The 21,302-nt window shown below is 39.7% G+C and overlaps 1 protein-coding gene across 7 annotated transcripts in view; it reads right to left on the bottom strand.

Annotated features, from left to right (window-relative positions):
* CDK8 (cyclin dependent kinase 8) overlaps positions 1-14,276 on the bottom strand; it is a 148,086-nt gene extending 133,810 nt beyond the window's left edge. For all 7 annotated transcript variants that reach the window (XM_035302394.3, XM_035302395.3, XM_078375206.1 and 4 more), the window contains exon 1: positions 13,633-14,276. In XM_035302394.3, coding sequence (XP_035158285.1) covers positions 13,633-13,760 — 128 coding nt within the window. In that variant the 5' untranslated portion in view covers positions 13,761-14,276. The remainder of the gene's footprint in view (positions 1-13,632) is intronic.
* Positions 14,277-21,302: the final 7,026 nt, after the last annotated feature.

Genomic DNA, 21,302 nt, shown 5'->3' with positions numbered 1-21,302 from the left:
GTTTCTAGAACCATTGAAGGAAGCCAGGAAGGATAAAACTCAAACTCCCTGTGAATCTAGCAAAGGGAACTACTTCTCTTGCTTGATGGAAACCTCACTTCCTGCCAGCCTATCATCCACAGCAAACATCTCCATGGAGAACTTTGGAGCCTGGGAAATTCTACCTGCATCTGACAGCATGTTGTGTACAAAGACACATGCAAAGGACATTTATTGCAGTTCTGTTTCAATAATGTAAAAAAATGAAATATCCAGACTATCCAGACTCCTCTCTTGAACACTACATTTACGTATCTTCCTAATGGACATTTCTTCTCAGATGTTTAACAGGCACCAGTATATTATAAACACAAAACAGAACAATAAGCTGATAAAATGAATTGAGTTACAGGTGCTGATACAGATCTCCAAAACGTATCAACTAAAAAAGGCAAAGTATAGAATAATACATATTTTTCCCCCCACAGGCATGTATTATCTGCTCAAAAAGAATAAAGTACTGGGTCGAGTGCAGTCGCTCATGCCTGTAATCCCAGCACTTTAGGAAGCAAAGGGGGGCAGATTACCTGAGGTCAGGAGTTCGAGTCTAACCTGACCAATATGATGAAACCCTGTCTCTATTAAAAATACAAAAAGTAGCCAGGTGTGGTGCGATGTGCCTGTAATCCCAGATACTCAGAAGGCTGAGACAGGAGAACTGCTTGAACCCAGGAGGCGGAGGTTGCAAGAGCAAGCCATGAGACTCCAACCTAGGCAACAGAGCAAAACTGTCTCCAAAAAAAAAAAAAAAAGAATAAAGTAATAAAGTAAATTTTAAAGTCTATGCATACATGTATTTGCTTCTATATGCAGCTACACAAGGAGCCACTGGTAATAATTATCCCTAAAAAGTGGAAGCTGAATCTGAGGCAAAAGGGGGACTTAAGAATTTCTTGGATATCCTTATGTACAATTTGAATGTTTTATCAAGAGACTATATTAATCAAGAGACTATATTATCAAGATATATATTATATATATCAAGATAATATTTTGATATATATTATATATATCAAGAGACTATATTAATTTTCCCAACTAATTTTACAATGAAATACAGTTGTTGAAAGTATACGACTTTTGACCTGAAATTCTACTTCAAGGACTTCCTATCACGTGGGAGAACTGTTAGGCATATTTACTGATATCCCTTGCTAACTATAATGGCTGTAATTTAGAGATTACCTCAATATCTATCCCCAGAAAACTGGTTAACTGCATATTTATTAATATATGCATACGTATCATGTGATTCTCTGCAATAATTAAAAATGGTGATTTAGAGCTACATTTATTGACATGGAAAGATGCATAATATTTTTGAATGAAAAAAATGTAAGACCATAGAATTTATTAATGTATACATATATTCATAGAGTCATCCAGAAAGATAAGGAAAATATTGCCTCCTAATTGTAGAGTTAGGGTTTTAATTTAAGAATACATTTCTGGACTATTTGAATTCATCATAATGAATAGTCATTACTTTTATAATGAGAAAAAGAAAAAGCTATTTTCTTTTTTTAAAAAAAATAACTGTCTTGAATAGCATGCAGTAAAAAATAAATAAATGGCATCTACAGGTTTAGCTTCAGTAACACAGCCAGGAGAGAACCAGAAATGGCAGTGAAGCTTTTCATTGCTTTGCTCTGAATGTTAAGACTAACCATCAAAGTACCAAAAATGCTGAATAAAACCTACAAAGTGTGTTAGGACTTAAGCTTGATGTCCAAAAATCTTTAGCTGAAGTTTTATTTAATTTAAAGTATTTTATTTAACCCAGACACTTCATTATCTCCCTTGCCCTCTGAGCCACAGGTGACACTTCCTATCTCTGACTCCTAAAAAGACCCTCTTCCTGGCTGTTTTTCTACCTACAAGCTCCTAGTATTTCTCCAAGCTGCCCTATACAGCCAATAAGCTGCACACTCCACAGTTCTTGTTATACAAAAGGCAACCTTGGGTTTTCTCCTCCTTTCTAGACTCAATTCTTGGCCTCCTGATAGACCTCTCTTTCTTCACACTCTATACAAGGCCCTTTTTTTGTATACACTCTTCCTAGTCAATTTCATGACCACTGAAAGCTGCTACTTTAAGTACATACTCTATCCAGACTCCTCTCTTGAACACTACATTTACGTATCTTCCTAATGGACATTTCTTCTCAGATGTTTAACAGGTACCTAAAATTCAATATATGATAGCTCAATCATCATCTTCCACCTCAAGCTTATTCCTCTTTCTCTTTTGCCTATGGGAATGGCAATATCCAGCTGCCCAAGCCAGAAACCTGGGCATCATCCTTGGTTGTCACTCATTCATCTCTCATATCCAGTAAATCAACAAGTCCTATCACTTCTCCCTCCTCATCCCCTCTCTCACTTCTCTAACTCAAGTCACTAGCATCTCTCACCTGGTTACTATTACATTCTCCTAACCACAGCTTCCTATTGCCATTCTGATTATGTTACCAAGCAATCTTTTTTAATGAGAAATCTGAACTTATTACTATCTGCTTAAAACCCTACGCACAGTTCCCACTGCCTTCGGAAGAAAGTACACAGTCCATGACATGATTTACAACAATTTGCTTACTTCCCCAATTTGATTATTTATACCTCTCCCTCCACCCCTCCAAGATCTGGCACCAAAATTCTTTCAATTGTCTCACATATATCCCATCTTTCCTTTATATCTTTGTGCATGCTACTCAGTGGCAGCTCTAAAGAATAGCTTCCCCATACAACACACAAGCTCCCAAAATTACCTCAAATAAACAATTTAAGTTACAACTTGCTTACTACATATTACTGCACTCCCTCTTCAACTAAACAGCAGCTTCTTCCTCATAAAGTAATTCTGGAGCCATGAGTGCTACCTCTCTCACCTGCACTGTAACTCCTCAAACCCCACTAACTCTTATTTATTGCCCATTCACAATTTCTAATTATCTTTCCAGTCACAACTGAAATATACTTGAGCCCCCCAAGGGCAGATTAGGTACTACCATGGCAACCTACAATTTTCCCTACTGCAGCCCTTATCCTCCTATATTATAATTGTTTACTTGCCTGTGCCCCTCAAAAGTCTGTCAGTTCCCTCAAGAGTTATTAAACCATGGGCTGCTCACTGCTGAATCCACTAAATCTGGCACAGAACCCTGGCACAGTTGGGGGGAATGTAAACTAGTATAGCCACTATAGAAAACAGTACGGAGATTGCTTAAAAAACCAAAAACAGAATTATCATTCAATCCAGCACAGTTGGTGGGAATGTAAACTAGTATAGCCACTATAGAAAACAGTACAGAGATTGCTTAAAAAACCAAAAACAGAATTATCATTCAATCCAGCAATCAAAGAGATATTGGGTAGCTCTACCCAAAGGAAGAGAAATCAGTGTATCAAAGGGATACCTGCACATATTTATGGCAACACTATTTACAATAGCAAAGGTATAGCATCAATTTAAGTGTCCACCAGCAGATGAATGAATAAAAAAAAGGTGACATATATTCACAATGGAATACTATTCGTCCACAAAAAAGAAGGAAATCATGTCATTTGCAGCAACATGAATAGAACTTGAGGTCACTGTGTTAACTGAAATAAGCCAGGCACAAAAAGACAAGTATCAAACATTCTCATTCATACATGGGAGCTAAAAAAAAGTGAATACATGGATGTAGAGAGTGAAAAACAGATAAAGAGACTAGGAAGGGTCAGTGGGAAGGGAGGAGAGGATGAGAAGTCAGTTAAAGGGTGCAGACATATAGTAAGATAATAGAAATAAATTCAATGTTGATAGCAGAGTAGGAGTAATACACTTAACAAAAACGCACTGCAGTCTGGTGATAGACTTCCTAAATACCCGAACTTGATCGCTATGTGTTACATATGTGTAACAAAATTTCTTGTGTGCCCCATAAATTTGTAAAAATAAGAACCTAGCACATAAGAGGCATTTAGTAAACAGTTACCAAATACATTATAAGCACACAAACTTACAAAAAGAACTGCAGCTACTGGGAGGGGTGGCATGCTAGTCCCACCCACTTGAGAGGCTAAGGTGGGAAGATCATTTGAGCCCAGGAATTCGAGGCTGAAGTGAGCCATGATCACACCATGGCACTCCAGCCTGGGGACAGAGTGAGACCCTGTCTCAATAAAATTAATTAATTAATTAATTTTAAGGGGGAAAAAAAAAAAAAAAAAAAGAACAGCAGCTAAAGGGAAACCATAATACAATGCCAAATATTTAAATAATTTAATTTTACATTTTAAAAAAACCATCAACATTAAGTCAGCATTAAAAACAAATTCCAAGTATGTCTTGTTACGTGTTTGACATTTTCTTGGAAATCAGGCATAAACTTAATTTTTGCAAACTAAGTCACAGGATAAAGCACTGGGAGACTCATTTACTTAAGGGAGTCTTTCATAAAGTGAAGAAAACTCCAAATTTATCCCATATGAACTTAAATTTTCACATGACTTATAGGTTTTCTTAAAACAGAAGCCTTATAAAAAATAATTTTTGCTGGGCACGGTGGCTGATGCCTGTAATCCCAACACTTTGAGAGGTTGAGGAGGGTGGATCACCTAAGGTCAGGAGTTTGAGGTCAAGCTGACCGACATGGTGAAACCCCGTGTCTACTAAAAGAACAAAATTAGCCGGGTATGGTGGTGAATTCCTGTTGTAATCCCAGCTATTCAGGAGGCTGAGGCAGGAGAATGGCTTAAACCTAGGAGGCGGAGGTTGCAAGAAGCCAAGATTGCACCATTGCACCCCAGCCTGGGCAACAAGAGTGAAACTCCAGCTCAAAAAAAAAAAATGTTAATGCCTACTGCCTCTTTCCCCCAAAATACGACTTGTTTAATATAGGCCACATTAGCACTGCTTGACAAGTTTTCTTTTTATTCAGTCCCTTTAGTTCTCTAGACAACCTATAAACTCAAATGTCTAGAAAGACCCAGAGCAGGCCCTTAATCATAATGTAAAAATTCCTCTCTGGAGGATGACTATTTGTTAGAATTCATGGACTATAATAAAGTTATAAACTTTAAAGAGCTTGTCTAGTGAGATGAGTAACTGAGTTACCTTGAATAGAAGTTAAATAATTTTTTACTCATGTAACAAAAGGTAAATTTCAAATAAAACAATCATGCTACATAAACCAATAATTTTAAGCAAAACTAAATGCCAACAGTGATTCAGAAACTAATTATGTTTTCCTTAATTTTAGAAATACAGATTTTATCAGATTTAAAAGGATTCATTTTCAAGGTGTATTTCAAAAAAGTATTATTTCTAGTGACTCAATTTTCAAATACCTTGGCCTTCCACCATTTGAATTCAGCTTGCTATTGCCTTTGGATTTTGGTACTGTTCAGTGCTGTTTTGGGTAACAATATAGCAAGGCCAACAAATTTTGCTTCTCCTTTGTATTTTCACAGGTATTGCTTTTCTACTCTCCCATAATATGCCTCAAGTTCTTAATGTTAGGAAGTTTAAAAAAAAGATTTTCAAATATGAATTTCAGATACACACACATACAAAAATACTGAATACCTGTCAAAATTTGGCAATACGCCAGGAGCTGAGGAGAACACAATCACTGCCCTAGAGGAAATCTATAATTTTAACCCATAAACATTCACCAGAAAGACCCAAAGGACATATAAACATTAACCACATAAACACTGAAGTAGTTACATAACGTATCAATGAAGAACTAACTATGTTTTGCAGGGTTGACAGGTAAAGTGGGAATTATTGGAGTTGTACGTTAAGTAGTTAGGATTTCTGCGACTGTTAGTACATTTCAACTGAGGGAAAAAATTTTCCAATGCAAGGTGCTGCCTAAGAAAAAGGTCAGAGTGGTCTGAGTTGATGGAGGAGGAGCAGCTGCATGAATCTCTGTTTTAAAATCACTGCAATAGATTATGGTGTGAGCACTGTCCTGGAATAAAATAGACTAGTCAGGACTTGTAGACAAAGGACAAAGAACTTGGTCCTAAACTAGAGTCAATGTAAAGCCACTCAAAATTGGTTCTCAGCTGCTCTGGATATGACCCAGATATTCCACTCCCAGGTATATACTGAAAACATATGTCCACATAACAAGTCACATATGAATGTTTATAGAAGCATTATTCATTTTAGTTAAAAGGTGGAAACAACCCAAATGTCCAACTGATGACTGTATAAACAAAATGTGGTATATCTATACAATGCAATGTGATCCAACCATAGAAAGGTCTGAAGTACTGATACATGTACTACATGGATGAACTTTGAACACATTACATTAAATAAAGAAACACAAATGCAAAAGGCCACATGTTGAATTAGTCCATTTATATGAAATGTCCAGAACAGGCAAATCCACTGAGACAGAAAGTAGATTAGCACTTGTCAATGGCTGTGGAGAGAGGGGGATGGGAGTGACTGCTTAATGGGTGTGGGGTTTCTTTTTGGAGTCATGAAAATGTTCTAGGATTAGACAGCGATGGTGGATGCACAGCTTTGTCAATCTACTAAAAACCACTATATTGATCACACACTTTAAAAAGGGTGAATGTTATGGTATGTTACTTATATCTCAATTTTTAAAAAGCAGTTCTCAGCATTTTTTCTGCGGCAACACATCTGAAGAACATAACGTAACTCCATCAGTTAAGGCAGCTTACCACAGCAGGGACTGGTTTGGGGACTTTGACAATAACAATATTAAAGAATATTCAGAATCATGATACCATTAAGTCTTTAAGTATTAAGGTCCAAACAACAGGTAAAAGCCACCTTTTAGTGACATCAAGAGCTGCCTTGAGGTGATGAAAGATCGCTAAAGATAAAACATATCATAGTAATTTCTAAGTAACATGACCAAGGCTACATAATCTGGTGTGAATGAAAGGATTCACAAAGTGAATCCTCCTCCTGAAGGAGGAAAGGATAGTAGGAGTTTCATTTTCTAGCAGCAGCTAAGAACAGAAAAAGTGTAAAAAGACAACAAGGATTGGATCCAATAGTGAAAAGCACTACAAGAAAGATTAACACCAGCCACAGGGAATAAAATGTATTTATCAACACTGATTTGGCATATGTAGTTCCGATCTAACAAATGAATCACATTTCAAATGTCTGTAAACCAGAATTAGAACACATTCGCCCAGAGAAACTGTCAAAGTAGTTAAGTTTGCAAATGGCCTACAATAATTGTAATTTTTCATTCTTCCTGTTTTCCTAGCTGAAATCTAGTATGCCAGAAGCCCTGTCTCTACCTTCCATCTTTCCACACATCAGAGCCTCAACAAGAGAAATTCCATTATTTCCTAAACTCTAAGTAGCAAAAGAACTTCTTTCCCCCTCCAATTTGTTACCATCCATCAAGCTCAGCAGCAAAGAAAACTCTGACTCCTTACTGACGGAGGTAAGGCCACAGCAGAATCATCTGCCATCCAGAGCCACAGGCAAAACAGAGTGCTGCCATGGCAGTTTTACACATGAGAGAGTCTTAAATCAGAGACCCCTGGATTTCAGAGGCTGCTTGTCTTGAATGGCCAATGTTCTCATCATTGAAAACTGACATACACACAATTATGGTGTTCAGTGCAAACTCTGATAAATTTATCTCCACTGTTAAATAATGGGGACCTTGCCATGTCCAATGGGTGCAATGGAACATTTGTAGTGCATATATATACTACCATACGTACAGCAAGAGCTCAAAAAAATGCTGGCCAGGGAAAGCAAGGGGAGAAGAAAGGAATGGCAAGAAAAAAATAATACCCACAGAATTTCCTGGGGTCTGCAGAAAACACAATTAAAAAAAATCCCTCTTGGTCCTATTCTTGTTGGGATGTCTTTTTTAATGAGATCTTCCTTGTCTTCTATGATCCAAATCAAACACTGTAAAGTTTGAGGCTTTTCCTAAAAATCTTAGGCAGCTGGGGGTTTTCTTCTCTGTGTTGCCATAATACCTTGCATTAATTATTATAGTGCTTATTAAATTGCAACAATTTATTTACATGTTTGTTTCCCCAGTAGCTATCTCCTCAAATAATGGAATATTTTATTCATCTTTGCATTTCTGATACCTTGGACAGTGCTTGGCATATAGAAGGGTCCAATACTTGTTGAATGAATGAGTAACTGACTTCTTCAAATGTTCAAAGACACAGTAAAAGTAATAACTCATATAAAGAAATCACAAATGAATTGATTTGCTGGTGCTGCTACTAAAAAAAAAAAATGAAATCTAAGCATGAAATCTCAAAATGGCCTAAACAGTGGATCTGAATGCACTGAGTATCTAAGGAAGGTAACTTCAACCACATAGAGATAAGAAGTACACAGTAAACACAGTCATCCCTCAGTATCCACAAGGGGCAGGTTCCAGGACCACTCTCCAAAATCCCCAGATGCTCACGCTTCTAATAGAAAATGGTGTCCTATTTGCCCATAACCTACACGTATCCTCCTGCAAACTTTAAATCATCTCTAGACTACTTTTAACACCTAATACAATGTAAATGCTATGTAAACAGTTGTTACATTCTTATTCTTTTAGGAACTAATGACACACAAAAAAATCTGTACATGTTCAGTACAGACACAACTATCCTTCCTCCCCATACCCTCGAAAATTTTCGATCCATAGTTGGTTGAATCTACAGATGCAGGACCTGCAGATACAGGGTGTAAATTGTATTCTGCTTGTCCCTTTCTGTCACATTTTTAGAAGGTTATAAGAAATACTCTTTACTGCATACATGAATATTCCATTGATAGAAATTACATGTTATATTTGGCATTTCTGACATTTAAAGAAACATTTGAATCAAACTGAACTTACGATACAGGGTTCAATCATAGTCAGAGCAGGGGAAAAGGTAACGGGATGCTCCAATGCAGACTGAATCAGAAGAGTCCCTTTGTGCTGCCCACCAAATGAATGGTTCAAGGGAGTGGGAACAGGCACTATCCCATAAATCCTTAACATCTTAAGATAAATACAGAGGAATGGTAAGGTAGCATAAGACATGTTGGGTTAAGTAACTGATAGGTCTTTGGGAGTTACCAAGCTTTTTGGCAGTTGATAAGAACCAACGTTAAAGCATAAGACTAAAAAATATGGAAATTCAGCATCCTCTAAAGTAAAATGTTTAGTGGTTGTTTGCCTAATCCTGCAAAAAATATACCTTATGTTTATAACTTTTACTTCCTCATATCATAAAACTAGACAAGACTCTAAAAATTATCTGCTGAAACTCCCTTACTAAGGTCTTTAAGGGCAAATGACTTGCCCAAGGTCATACTGCTACCAGAAGCAGAGTCTGAATTCAAATTCAGGTTTCCAGGATTGCTCATCTAGAGTTCTTCCCACTAGCTGAAGTGCTTCTACATGGCTTCCATTAGAGTTTAGTACTACACATACACACATACGTAGATACACAAGTATGTTTGTTTATACACACGTAGACGCACCCATTTATCTACATAAACAGTGTTATTGCACTTGAAAAAACTCAGGCACTTCAGTTATACCCAGAAAGCATACCAGTTTATCAAAGCAAATATTAATAGTTCTACAAAGCATTTATGTTTTCTGAGTAACCCACTAGAAATCAAACTCCACAACTATCTTTATACTTATTTAATATATTAATTATATGAAGCATAATGGCTAAGAGCATGGGCACTGGAATAAAAAACCTACACCTAATCCTCTAATCCTAGCTGACATTTAGTTAGCTGTGTACCCATGGGCAAATTCGCTTACCTTTCTAAGCCGCAGTTTCCTCACCTGGAAAACTGAAAAATAACGAATTGACTTGATGTAATTCTTGTGAGGATTAAATAGGTGATAATCATAAAGTGCTCTGTCTAGGACCCAGTACAATTACTCAATAGTTTCCTCACCTGGAAAACTGAAAAATAACAGAATTGACTTGATATACTTCTTGTGAGGATTAAATAGGTTATAATCATAAAGTGCTCTGCCTAGGACCCAGTACTTAATTACTCAATAATTTAGCTATTATTGCCATTATCACTGCCTACTAATCTCTGGGTTCTCAGCAAATGTGCCCAAAGAAAGCTGGCAGTACATTTCTCTCTCTCTCTCCCTCCCTCTATCTCTCTCTGTCTCTCTCTCTCTCTCTCTCTCTCACACACACACACACACACACACTCACTCACACTCTCACTCCTCACTCATAATTATCTATTCTTTGGAACATAGACTATAACAGATTAAAAACCCAATTAAGAAAATTCCTTTTGTTTTTCTTTTTTGAAGAAAAACCACTTATCTCAAATTGATATTTTAAATTCTCCAAACATCCAGTGTATATATTGAAAGTCTAGAATTTAAAAATACAGATTGTGTTCTGTCTTCTAACGCTTTCCTATTCTTTAAAAGAAAATGAGTTTGCTTGCCTCAACTCTGCAGAGGAGATACAATCAACTCAGAAAAAAAATGAACCTCCCTGCTCCCCACTGAGTACCCATTTACTGTTCAGACACAAAGGACACTATCTCATTTATGGCAACACAAGTGAGAACAAATTAATCCCAAGATTTATTGTGTATTTCTTTAAACTCTATTAGAACCTGAAATTAACACAATTATAAAAGGTCCCTTTTCCCTACTACGCAATCATGCCTCAAGTAGTCAAAGAAATGCTATCTTTCAAGGTATTTTATTTCCTAAAACTTAATAATTTAAGCAGCTAACTCCTCTGATCTAAATTATTTTACCAATTATTCATGTTCTATGCTCACTGGGCAACTGAAAGGATACAGCATTTACATACATTCATTTTAATAGTCAAATATGTCTAAACCAAGCTTAGTTGTGTTATTTCCTTTTATGGTAAATCTCAGGTTATTTTTGAAGGTGTTACCGTCTGAGTTCCTAGAGAACAAATCTCAGCTGCAGAATATATAATGTAATTTGAAAGTAAATCAATACTAGAAACAAATTATTTGATCATCATCTTATTATAAAAGATTAAACGGCCACATATTTTATTTTACCAGGACTAAAATGTATTACATTACATTTCACTGACATAAGATCAAAGAACCTCATAAATACTATGCAATATTTTACCAGAGTGAGGTTATAAAAAAGAAGACTGACCGAAAAAAAATTCCTGTTTGTTTCCCTCTGGAAAACAAAAACTGTTTTAAGTAATTTTAAAACTCTCTTGACATCTGAGCCATTAAAAACAAAAAAGTTCATCACATAAAAAGAACCATTAAAGACTGATGGAAAACAAACCCCAAGGATTACAAATACTAAGTTCTTTTTTCTGTCACAGATGACTAAGATAATGTTCATACATTATACCTTCAACTATATTTAAATTCAAAGACGTTGAAATTATTCTTTCAAATTATTCTTAACAGCCTAAGTTAAAACCTGACCATAGAGATAAAAAATGTGCTTAAGTACCTCCTGCCAATACACAATATCATAGTTTTTTAATAAAACGTACAAAGTTAAAACAAATATGCATATTTTATTAGCTTACATTGGTAAGTTATGAAAACAGAACTGGCTTCTCTCACACAGATTAAAAATAATGTGAAGGCGCTAGAATTTTATATTAGCATGACAGTTTAGTCAAATGTACTGTAATGTCTAATCTCATGGGATTGGAGATTTTATTAATATGCCCAAAATTACATAATACTGGAGGAAGAGGAGATGGTTTAAAGGTTTTGAAAAATATTGTATAATAAGTTAACAAACATAATTTAAAAAACATATGTCATCACAGAGTAAAACTTCAACGATAAGTCTAATTAGACAACGAGTCAGCAGTATCTCCAGACGCTGATTTCTCCAATGTCACCAGACAATCCATCCGGCTAAAAAGTACTTTTAACGGTGGCTCAAGCCTGTAATCCCAGCACTTTGGGAGGCCGAGGCGGGTGGATCACGAGGTCAGGAGATCGAGACCATCCTGGTCAAAATGGTGAAACCTCGTCTCCACTAAAGATACAGAAAATTAGCTGGGCATGGTGGCGCGTGCCTGTAATCCCGGCTACTCGGGAGGCTGAGGCAGGAGAATTGCCTGAACCCAGGAGGCGGAGGTTGCGGTGAGCCGGGATCCCGCCATTGCACTCCAGCCTGGGTAACAAGAGCGAAACTCCGTCTCAAAAAAAAAAAGTACCTTTAAACACGTGCGGCGCCCAGAGTATCAAGTTTTCACATCTAAATCCCTACCTTCTGCCGATCTGTACCACTTTACTGTTGCATAAAAGCACCACAATACACATTCCAAATTAATCAGAACTCCTACCTTCCTCGTAGAGTCCATTTTAAATACTTTTAGAAAGATATCTCAGTAAATCTAAGAAAAATGTTGAATAAATACCCACTTTCTTTTTCCACATCCAGAATACTGAAGTATTTATAAATATGCGCCCCCCTCCCCCACATCAGGGAACTTCAGCTTTATGAATGGTTTGGGTTTTTTCAGTGCTGATGTAGTCTGAACATACTCTCCTACCTAATGTGAAATTTTAAGTGATTAGTTTAAACATCATATAGCAGGTAACTAAACTGGGATGTTCAAGTAATGCTACTTTGTATCTAATAAAATCCAAAAATTATACAATAAGCTTTGACTTTTCAATAATTTTCTATTCTGTCAAAGGCAAGAGACAACACCCATTTTACAAGAAAACCTGGAGTTAATAAAATATATTTTCCCCCCAACTAAGAATTGCCTTCTCTTTCGTCAATATTACAAGACATTCATCTACTGACAAAGAGAAAAAATGAACACTTCACTTGCCTGTTAAGAAACTAAATTGGAAGCATTACCAGTCATACATTTAATTAAGTTGTTACTAGGGAAGAATATTTAAAGCAAAGGGATTATTTAAAGTTCACTGCCAACCGCTAAATTTGGGGAAAACAGCCTGAATGAGATAGTACCTATGTCACTTGCCTTCTTCCCCACCACCCACCCTGCACCAAACCCCCATTGTTCTATGTAAAAATTCACAGCTAATAATATCTAAATAGCAATTGCAACATTCATGTTGCAGATGATCACTATGGGGAACTCTCTTCAGAACCACATTACTCGCTGCCTTCCTTCCCTCAAATAAAACCCAAATTTGATTAAAAATCGATCACAAACTGGTGGGGGAAAGGATCACAGCCTTCCTTCTAGACCGATGGATGACACTCCAGAGGCGGGTGAGGAAATCCCCAGATTACCATAATAAATCCACCAAAGGAAGAAAATCATTTAACCCGGCGTTTTAGAACGAATTTTTTCATAAATCAGCTTTGAAATCCTTGAAAAGTATACAGCCCATGGTGCAGAGGCTCCTCTTCCCTCTTACCACCAAAGCACAACACAGATGCGGCACGCAGGATTTCTTGTGGGTTTGGATCCCTCGTACACCACTTCCTCCCCAGACCCGGCTGGCGGAGCCAGATGCCGGCGTCGAGGAAGTCAGAACCCGGCACCCCAGCGGCCCGCTCTCCCTCCGGGCTACCTGCCTCCGCCTGCGGGAGCGCCGCCCGGCGCGGACACCGGCCCAGACACACACACTCACCCATCTTTCCTCTTGGCTTTGTAGACGTGACCGTAAGTGCCTCGGCCAACTTTGCAGCCCTCGTATTCAAACAGGTCCTCGACCCGCTCCCGCTCGCTGCTCAGCTTCACTTTAAAGTCATAGTCCATTGTCACAGCCTCCGAGGCCGGAGAGCTGGGTCGGGGGGTCGGGGGGGCAGGGGTGGGGACCGGGGAAGCACTGGCAGCCGCAGTCCCCGGGAACCCGCCCGCTCTACGCCCGCCGGCCGCAGCACCAGCCTGACTGATGCGGCAAGAGCAGGAGGAGGCCCCGCGAAAGCGCCGGGGACATCCAGGGGGACGGCGGGGCAGAGGCCGGCTGGGGGTGGAGGAACGGGGAGGATCCCCCGGCGAAGGAGAGTCGAGGGACGAGGGCTGGGGGTGGGGAGCGGTGTCTCTGCCCTTGTCCCCGCGGGCTCCCTGGGCGCCGGCTCCGCCGCTCTCTCCAGTCGTGCGTTCTGCTCCTGCTGCGGCGGGAGCGGCGGGGCGGCCAGGCGGGCTCTCGTCCTCTCACACGCGCACTCACGCCTCACGCTCTCTCACACACACGCTCACACTCACTCACTCACTCACTCTCCCATACACTCAAACAGAAAGGCAGCGCCGCACAACAGCCGGTACCTCCTCAAAGAGAGGAGGAGGGAGGGCACTCGCGGAACACGGCCGCGGCTGTCGCAAAAACGTCGCGAAGCCTCGGCTGCCTCCGGGCCACCCCCCAGCCCGCTCCCGCGGTGGCTCTCCACCCCTGCAGGCGCCGGCACCCTGAGGACCGTGTGGAGGAAGCGGGGGAGCCAGTGCCCAAAGCTGCCGCCAAACGCACCACGTGGGACCAGCCCCAGCAGTGGCCGGGCCCCAGACTACAATACCCAGAATCCACAGGCCGCTGCCGCTGCTGCCCCTACTACGACTCCGCCCCACACGGTGGGAATGTGGGAGCGTTGCATGACGGGACTCGTAGTCTAGGGTGGGATTTCATTTCAATCTCTTGGGGGAAATTTCTATTTCTATTTATTTTTATTTTTACAGATATCTTACTACAGTCTGATTTCAGCCATAAACTTAACCAAAGACATGCACCTGGGAAGGAGGGTAGTTTGCATTAGAAACACATTTTTTGTGCCACTCTGAACTCCATATTTTAAAGGGCACTATCATCATCTATAAAAGCTAATATATTTGTAAACAGCTTGCGGGCCAGCGTTAGGGTACTCTTGGTGTTCACAATCTGATAAGGGCTGCACAGTGATGTCAACATACTGACATTACAAACACCAATAAAAGTGAATCAATGACTAGTGTCCAAGCTACTCCTAAACATTGTTATTCTGGTGACAGATGACCATCCAAACCTTTCCCATCCATTTACAGGATGCACTGAGTACAGTACAGCTTTCTACGATACTGCCTATAAGAACACCAGTTCCTAGCTATGATTACAGAAAGGATCTAAAACCATGGGGAAACTAGTTTGTTAATAATTTTAAGGTAGCAATATGTCTGCTTCAGGAGTCCTGGTATCTTGTTACTAATCTATCATTTTATCTTATCCCTTTTATTGTCTGTTTTTTGGTTTCCAATTGTTACCATTTCCACTAAAGCTCCCCACTTCCCAAAGAGAATATGAACTTTGCACTTTATTTTTGTTGTTTGTTTGAGACAGAGTCTCGCTCCGTCACCCAGGCTGGAGTGCAGTGGCAGCATCTCAGCTCAGGTTCAAGCGATTCTCCTGCGTCAGCCTCCCGAGTGGCTGGGATTATAGGCACGCGTCACCACACCTAGCTAACTTTTTGAATTTTTAGTAGAGACTGGGTTTCACTGTGTTAGTCAGAATGGTCTTGATCTCCAGACCTCGTGATCCACCCGCCTTGGCCTCCGAAAGTGCTGGGATTACAGGGGTGAGCCACCGTGCCTGGCCCAGACTTTGCACTTTTAATGTGAACTTTGTAACACGTTTTTTCCACCTTTACTTTAGTATTTATCAAATTCCATTTTATTTTTTATTTGCTGTCCCTTGCTAGATCATAAGCTGTTATGGGAAGTCATAGTTGCATCTTCCATAACACCTAGTGTCATGCCTTGATCATGATGCACAGTAAACAGTTGTTAAATTAATGAAAAAATAAACATGTTTATCTCAAAAAGATTTATATACAAATGATGATAATGGTGATACCATCTTGTAAGAAGCCTCCAAAGGGCTTTCTCTTATATAATTTTCCTTGGAGAAAATTAGTGACTTCACCACTGTGTAAAATTAAATTGTTTTTACCTAGTATACTATATAATATAAGCTATTTAGTATTTAAGTATACTGGGTTTGAATCCTACATTATCATTTATTAGTGTGTTCTTGAAGCCTAGAATTTTTTCTTTGCAAAGTCCAAATATAAAAGGCCGTAGGTTAAAATAAGCACAAAACAAATGTAAGCTTTCATTAATGGCATATTATTTGTTTCCATTTAGTGATGTAAATTGGGTGTCTCTCTAGCAGAACCGCTCCTTTGCATCCTTAAAGAATTACATCATGTTCTAAATATGGATTTAGAAGAGACTCCTCCTTAGACAGTGTATTTTGTATTTTTTGAGGGGTGTGTCTTTTGTGCACATACTTATTCATAGATCTTGAGAAATGAAACTACCACATTGGAGGAAAAGTTTCAAAGAGGCATGGGACTCAGCTTGGACCTGCACTGTATGGGGTCCCCCTTCCCCGATCTCCGGTACCAACTACACCTGCTGTTCTGGAACACTAAAGATCTCAGACTTTTTTCGTTTGTTTTTTTGCCTTTGAGAGAGGCTCTGGCTATGTTACCCAGCCTGGAGCGCAGTGATGCGATCACGGCTTACTGCAACCTTGAACTTCCGGGCTCAAGCAACACTCCCGCCCAGCCCCCTGGGTAGCTGGGACTACACCCAGCTAATTTTCTTTTTCTTTTCTTTCTTTTTTTTTTTTTTTTTTTTTGTAGGGCTGGAGTCTCGCTTTGTTGCCCAGGCTGGTCTTTAACTGCTGGACTCAAGTGATCCTCCCCTCTCAACCTCCCAAAAGTGCTGGGATTACAGGCCTCAGCCACCCACCCAGCCTCAGACTTTTAAAAATGTACTTTTGTACATTGTTTTGGCTGGTTTCACTCTGGGTAAAAGTGAACTCTTCCTGAAGGAATTGAGTGTCCTCACTGTCAGCTGAGTATCCTGAATGTCAATCTTGACTATCAGTCTTTTCCTGGGTCAGGAAAAGAAGTGAACCTTGGACTAGGGAAGAGCAAGGTCTGCCTTTCTCTTTGAAGCTAGGGTGAGAGAGGCCCAGACTCTAGGTTGGAAGAATGTGGTGGTATGAGGTAAGCTGACCCTGTAAATTAGTATGAGGATAGGGAGCTGAGGAAGAGATAGCCACTAAGGGTCCCTTATAGGAGAGAATGGCTAATGCTAGGAGCAGTAACATCTAATATTCAGTTTTAAGTGTCTCCTTTTGTGTGTAGTAATTAGCTGCTGCTATCCCCAAGCTGTCAGCTTGGTTTTAGCTGTGAAGCTTGTGTTTGCATGTTTACAGGAAAGAGAGAGGCAGCAGCCAGAGACTCAATTATGCAGGATGGAAAATGGCCTACAGAGCCAAAGCAACGAGCTAGGAAGGGCTTGTAGCACATATTATTACTATTGCAAAAACTTGAGGAGTAGAATCTGCTTGGAATCAACTTCCTACAAATCATGAGATGGAGGTTCAGAATTATTTGAATGAATTGAGCATATCAGGGACATGGAGTTGTAATTTCAGTTTGATTTTCCACCCCAGATTATTCTGATGTTTCATATCTCTTTGCTCCATCATGACCTCTCCAGGGATATTGTAGAGCCTAGGACCCTCAGGGGTTCGTGTTCTAAACAATGCCCAAATAATGCCTATGCTTCTGCGCATAAAATGTGGTTTGATTTACACTTTATATTTAACATCACCAGTGTTAACTTGCCTCCCAAAAGCCAGTCCCACATTTCAACTACCTCTTATACTGCCTAAGGAGGTATTCTACTGTCATCTGAAACAAAACTTCTGAAACCGAACTTGCCGTTCTGTCCCCTGGACCTCTCAATTCCTGTGATTCGTGATGCCAGTAGATAGTCATTTGGTTGTTTACTGCCAGCTTTATTCATTTATGCCCTCATTATCTACACAACGTCCTTCATACTTGAGCCAAACATGCTATCCAATTCTTAAGGGCTTCCTCATACCATCTCTGACCTTTACAGTCCTACCCATCCCCCAAGTGCCTAATCTGGTCATAAAGCCTTTCCCAATTCTTCCAACTAGATATGACCTTTCTTTTTTTTTTTTTTTTTTTGGAGATGGAGTTTCGCTTGTTACCCAGGCTGGAGTGCAATGGCATGATCTTGGCTTACGGCAACCTCTGCTTCCTGGGTTCAGGCAATTCTCCTGCCTCAGCCTCCCGAGTAGCTGGGAGTACAGGCACATGCCACCATGCCCAGCTAATTTTTTGTATTTTTAGTAGAGACGGGGTTTCACCATGTTGACCAATGACCTTTCTTTACCATGAATCTCTACCCCAGCCCTGGCACCATTGCACTTTACTTGTAACTCATTATAGCTACCTTGTATGCTAATCATTTATTTAATGTGCTTAAAAAAAATCTGCCCCTTAATAAATTTAATGACTGAGTTTCTGCCTTAATCATCTCTGTATCCCCTACAGTGCCAAGCACATATTGGTCACATAATTATATTTCACTAGAATGTGTTTAATTGGATTGATTTCAATAAAGATTGAAATGGACATTCATAATAATAAAGGTGGAGGACATTCACTTTAAAACATTTAGCATCTTGCCTCAGTCTTGCCTCTAAACGTGCTATTTATAGCTGCCAAAGGACTGCGTGCTTCATGATATATTAATGTAAAGCCCAAGTGGCTTTTCCCTTAGTTAATCACTGTAGTCTCTACAACTTTGAATTCGACTTTCCCACTCAGTATTAAGGCATGCTTTCAATGGAAAGCATGTAACCTCTCATTCTGCAGGTGGCATGTTCATCCCACACATGTTAACCATCTACATGTGAACACAGTATTCAACCACAAGGAAGAACAAGTTAGATTAATCAACCCTAGAGCCTTTTTAAAATTTTTCTGTTTGTTTCACTTTGTCTTTCTGGCCTGATTTTTTAAAACTTTTCAAAGAAACTATTGATGCAAAAAGTTTCCCTACTAACTCTGCAAACATCCAGAATATAATTTAGACCTTTTAAATAACCAGAATAAAAAATAATACTTTCAAAAATATCCTACTCTTCTCCCCTTCACCATGTGGGTGTCATTTGCCCTTGTGGACTCATTTCCTTCATACAACGTGCCCACCAATAGTTGCTGAATTTTACATCAGACAATGACTATCATTAGTGAAGAATTGACTGTTGCTCAATTCTAAAAATCCCAAGGGCTCTGGTATGGCTGAGTCAGGCCTGTCCTAGGCCAATTAAACGTGGCCACAGGGACAGGACCATGCAAGAATGTGAGAGCTCCTTTATTAGGGTGGATAAGGAGATGGGGTAGGGAACTCACAGGAGGGAAAGTGCCCCTAAGTATTATCAAGGCAATAAAACAGGACAATGTGATAGAAAGTGGGACTAGGAGGAAATTCCTTTAGATTGGTAGATGGTCAAGGGTTCTCTGAGGAGGTGATGCTTAAGCAGAGACCTAAATGTTGAGAGACAAAATCTGCTGTGGATGAGGGAGCAGCGTAGTCCAAGCAGATTAAACAGCAAGTGCAAAGGCCTAAGCTGGGAATGAAGGCACAGAAAGAAAGCTTCTGTGACAAGAGTTTGAGTAAGAGGGGAAATTGGGTGAGGTGAAGACAGAGGTAGACAGGGACCAGATTATATATGGCCTCTTTGACCACAGTGAGAGGTTTGGGGTTTTTGTTTTGTTTCATTTCATTTTGAGATGGAGTCTTGCTCTGTCTCCCAGGCTGGAGTGCGATGGTGTAATCTCGGCTCACTGCAACCTCCGCCTCCTGGGTTCAAGCTATTCTCCTACCTCAGCCACCCAAGTAACTGGGATTACAGTCGCCTGCCACCACGCCCAGCTAATTTTTTTAAAAATATTTTTTAGTAGAGACAGGGTTTTGCCATGTTGGCCAGGCTGATCTCAAACTCCTGACCTTAGGTGATCCACCTGCCCTGGCCATTCAAAGTGTTGGGATTACAGGCAGTCACCACTATGCCAGGCCATGGGTTTTATTTTTAGGGCAACATTTCAGAAGGTTGTAAGGAGGGAAGTGACAAGATATGATTTATGCTTTAAAAAGAATTTTCTGGTGCTATGTGAAGAATTAATTGTAGGAGGCAAGATGGATGGATGGATGGATGCATGGATGGATGGTTGGACGGATGGGTGGATGTATGTATGTATGCATAAATGGATTAGATAGATAGATAGATAGATAGATAGATAGATAGATAGATAGATAGTTGGGTGAATAGATGAATGGATAGATGGATGGATGAATAGATGGATGAATAGATGGATTAATGGATAGCTAGATGAATGAATAGATGGATGAATGGATAGCTAGATGGGTGAATGGCTGGCTGGATGAATGGATAGAGAGGGAGGGAGATAGATGACAGGTAGGTATGTAGATAGATAGACAGAGATTTATAGAACTTGCAGATCAGCTGGATAGTAAGTAAAGAAAAAGAAGTAATTAAGATGACTCCTGAGGATGTTGCCACTTACTGAGATGAAGAAGACTGAGAGTAACAAGTTTAGGTGAAAAAAGGAAGTTTTGTTTTGGACATGTCATGTCAAACATGAGAAGCCTCAGAAATCTAAGTGAGCACATGTGGTGGGCAGGTAGATCTGCGAGTCTGAAGCTCAAAGGAACGAGCAAGGCTGGAGATAAGAATTTGGAAATCACCTGCAGTAAGAGTTGGTTAGATTGCCTGCGAAGTATGTTACCGTGAGAAAGACCCCCTGAGGCCCTCCAACATTCAAGGGCTGAGTATAGGAGAAGAGGCCAGAGGGTTATTTGGAACTCAGGGGATATAAAATCACCAAAGCCAAGGGAAGAACATGTTTTGAGAGGAGGGATGGGAAATAGCACTGAATGCTGCCGAGAAGTCAAGCAAGGTAAAGATCGTAGTGTTAAGCGTATCACAGTTTCTCAACCTGTTTTAAAATGGTTTCCCCCTTAAGGAGTGTGTTTCTTTTTTTTTTTTTTTTTTTTGAGCCCTTAAGTATCATATTTTGCCCTCTTGTAAGCAACATTGTCCCACTGAGAATGCATGATTCATTGATACATAAATGATTTTTGACACTGACAAGAGTAGTTGTGGCAGTGAAGCGGGGGTCGAAGCCAATCTGCATTGGATTGAAGAGTGAGTTTGAAGCAATGAAACGGAATCAGGAAGGTACATACGTTTATAGCAGAATGGTTGATAGAACTGCCTCTGTAATCTGGCCTCTGCACTTGAACCTACCCCTAACTAACAAGGCAAGCTGTTGTATTTATGTCTCAGTCTCCTTCATCTGTAAAAGTGGAAAAATAGTAACTACCTCATAAGGTTTTTGGAAGGGTTAAGAGAGTTAATAGCAATATATGTAAAGTATGTAGAATTGTGCCTGGTATTAATACATGGTACATGTTCTA

Source organism: Callithrix jacchus, chromosome 5 (assembly GCF_049354715.1).
Source record: "Callithrix jacchus isolate 240 chromosome 5, calJac240_pri, whole genome shotgun sequence".
Classification (NCBI taxonomy): Eukaryota; Metazoa; Chordata; class Mammalia; order Primates; family Cebidae; genus Callithrix; species Callithrix jacchus.
This window is presented reverse-complemented; position numbering and strand designations above follow the sequence as displayed.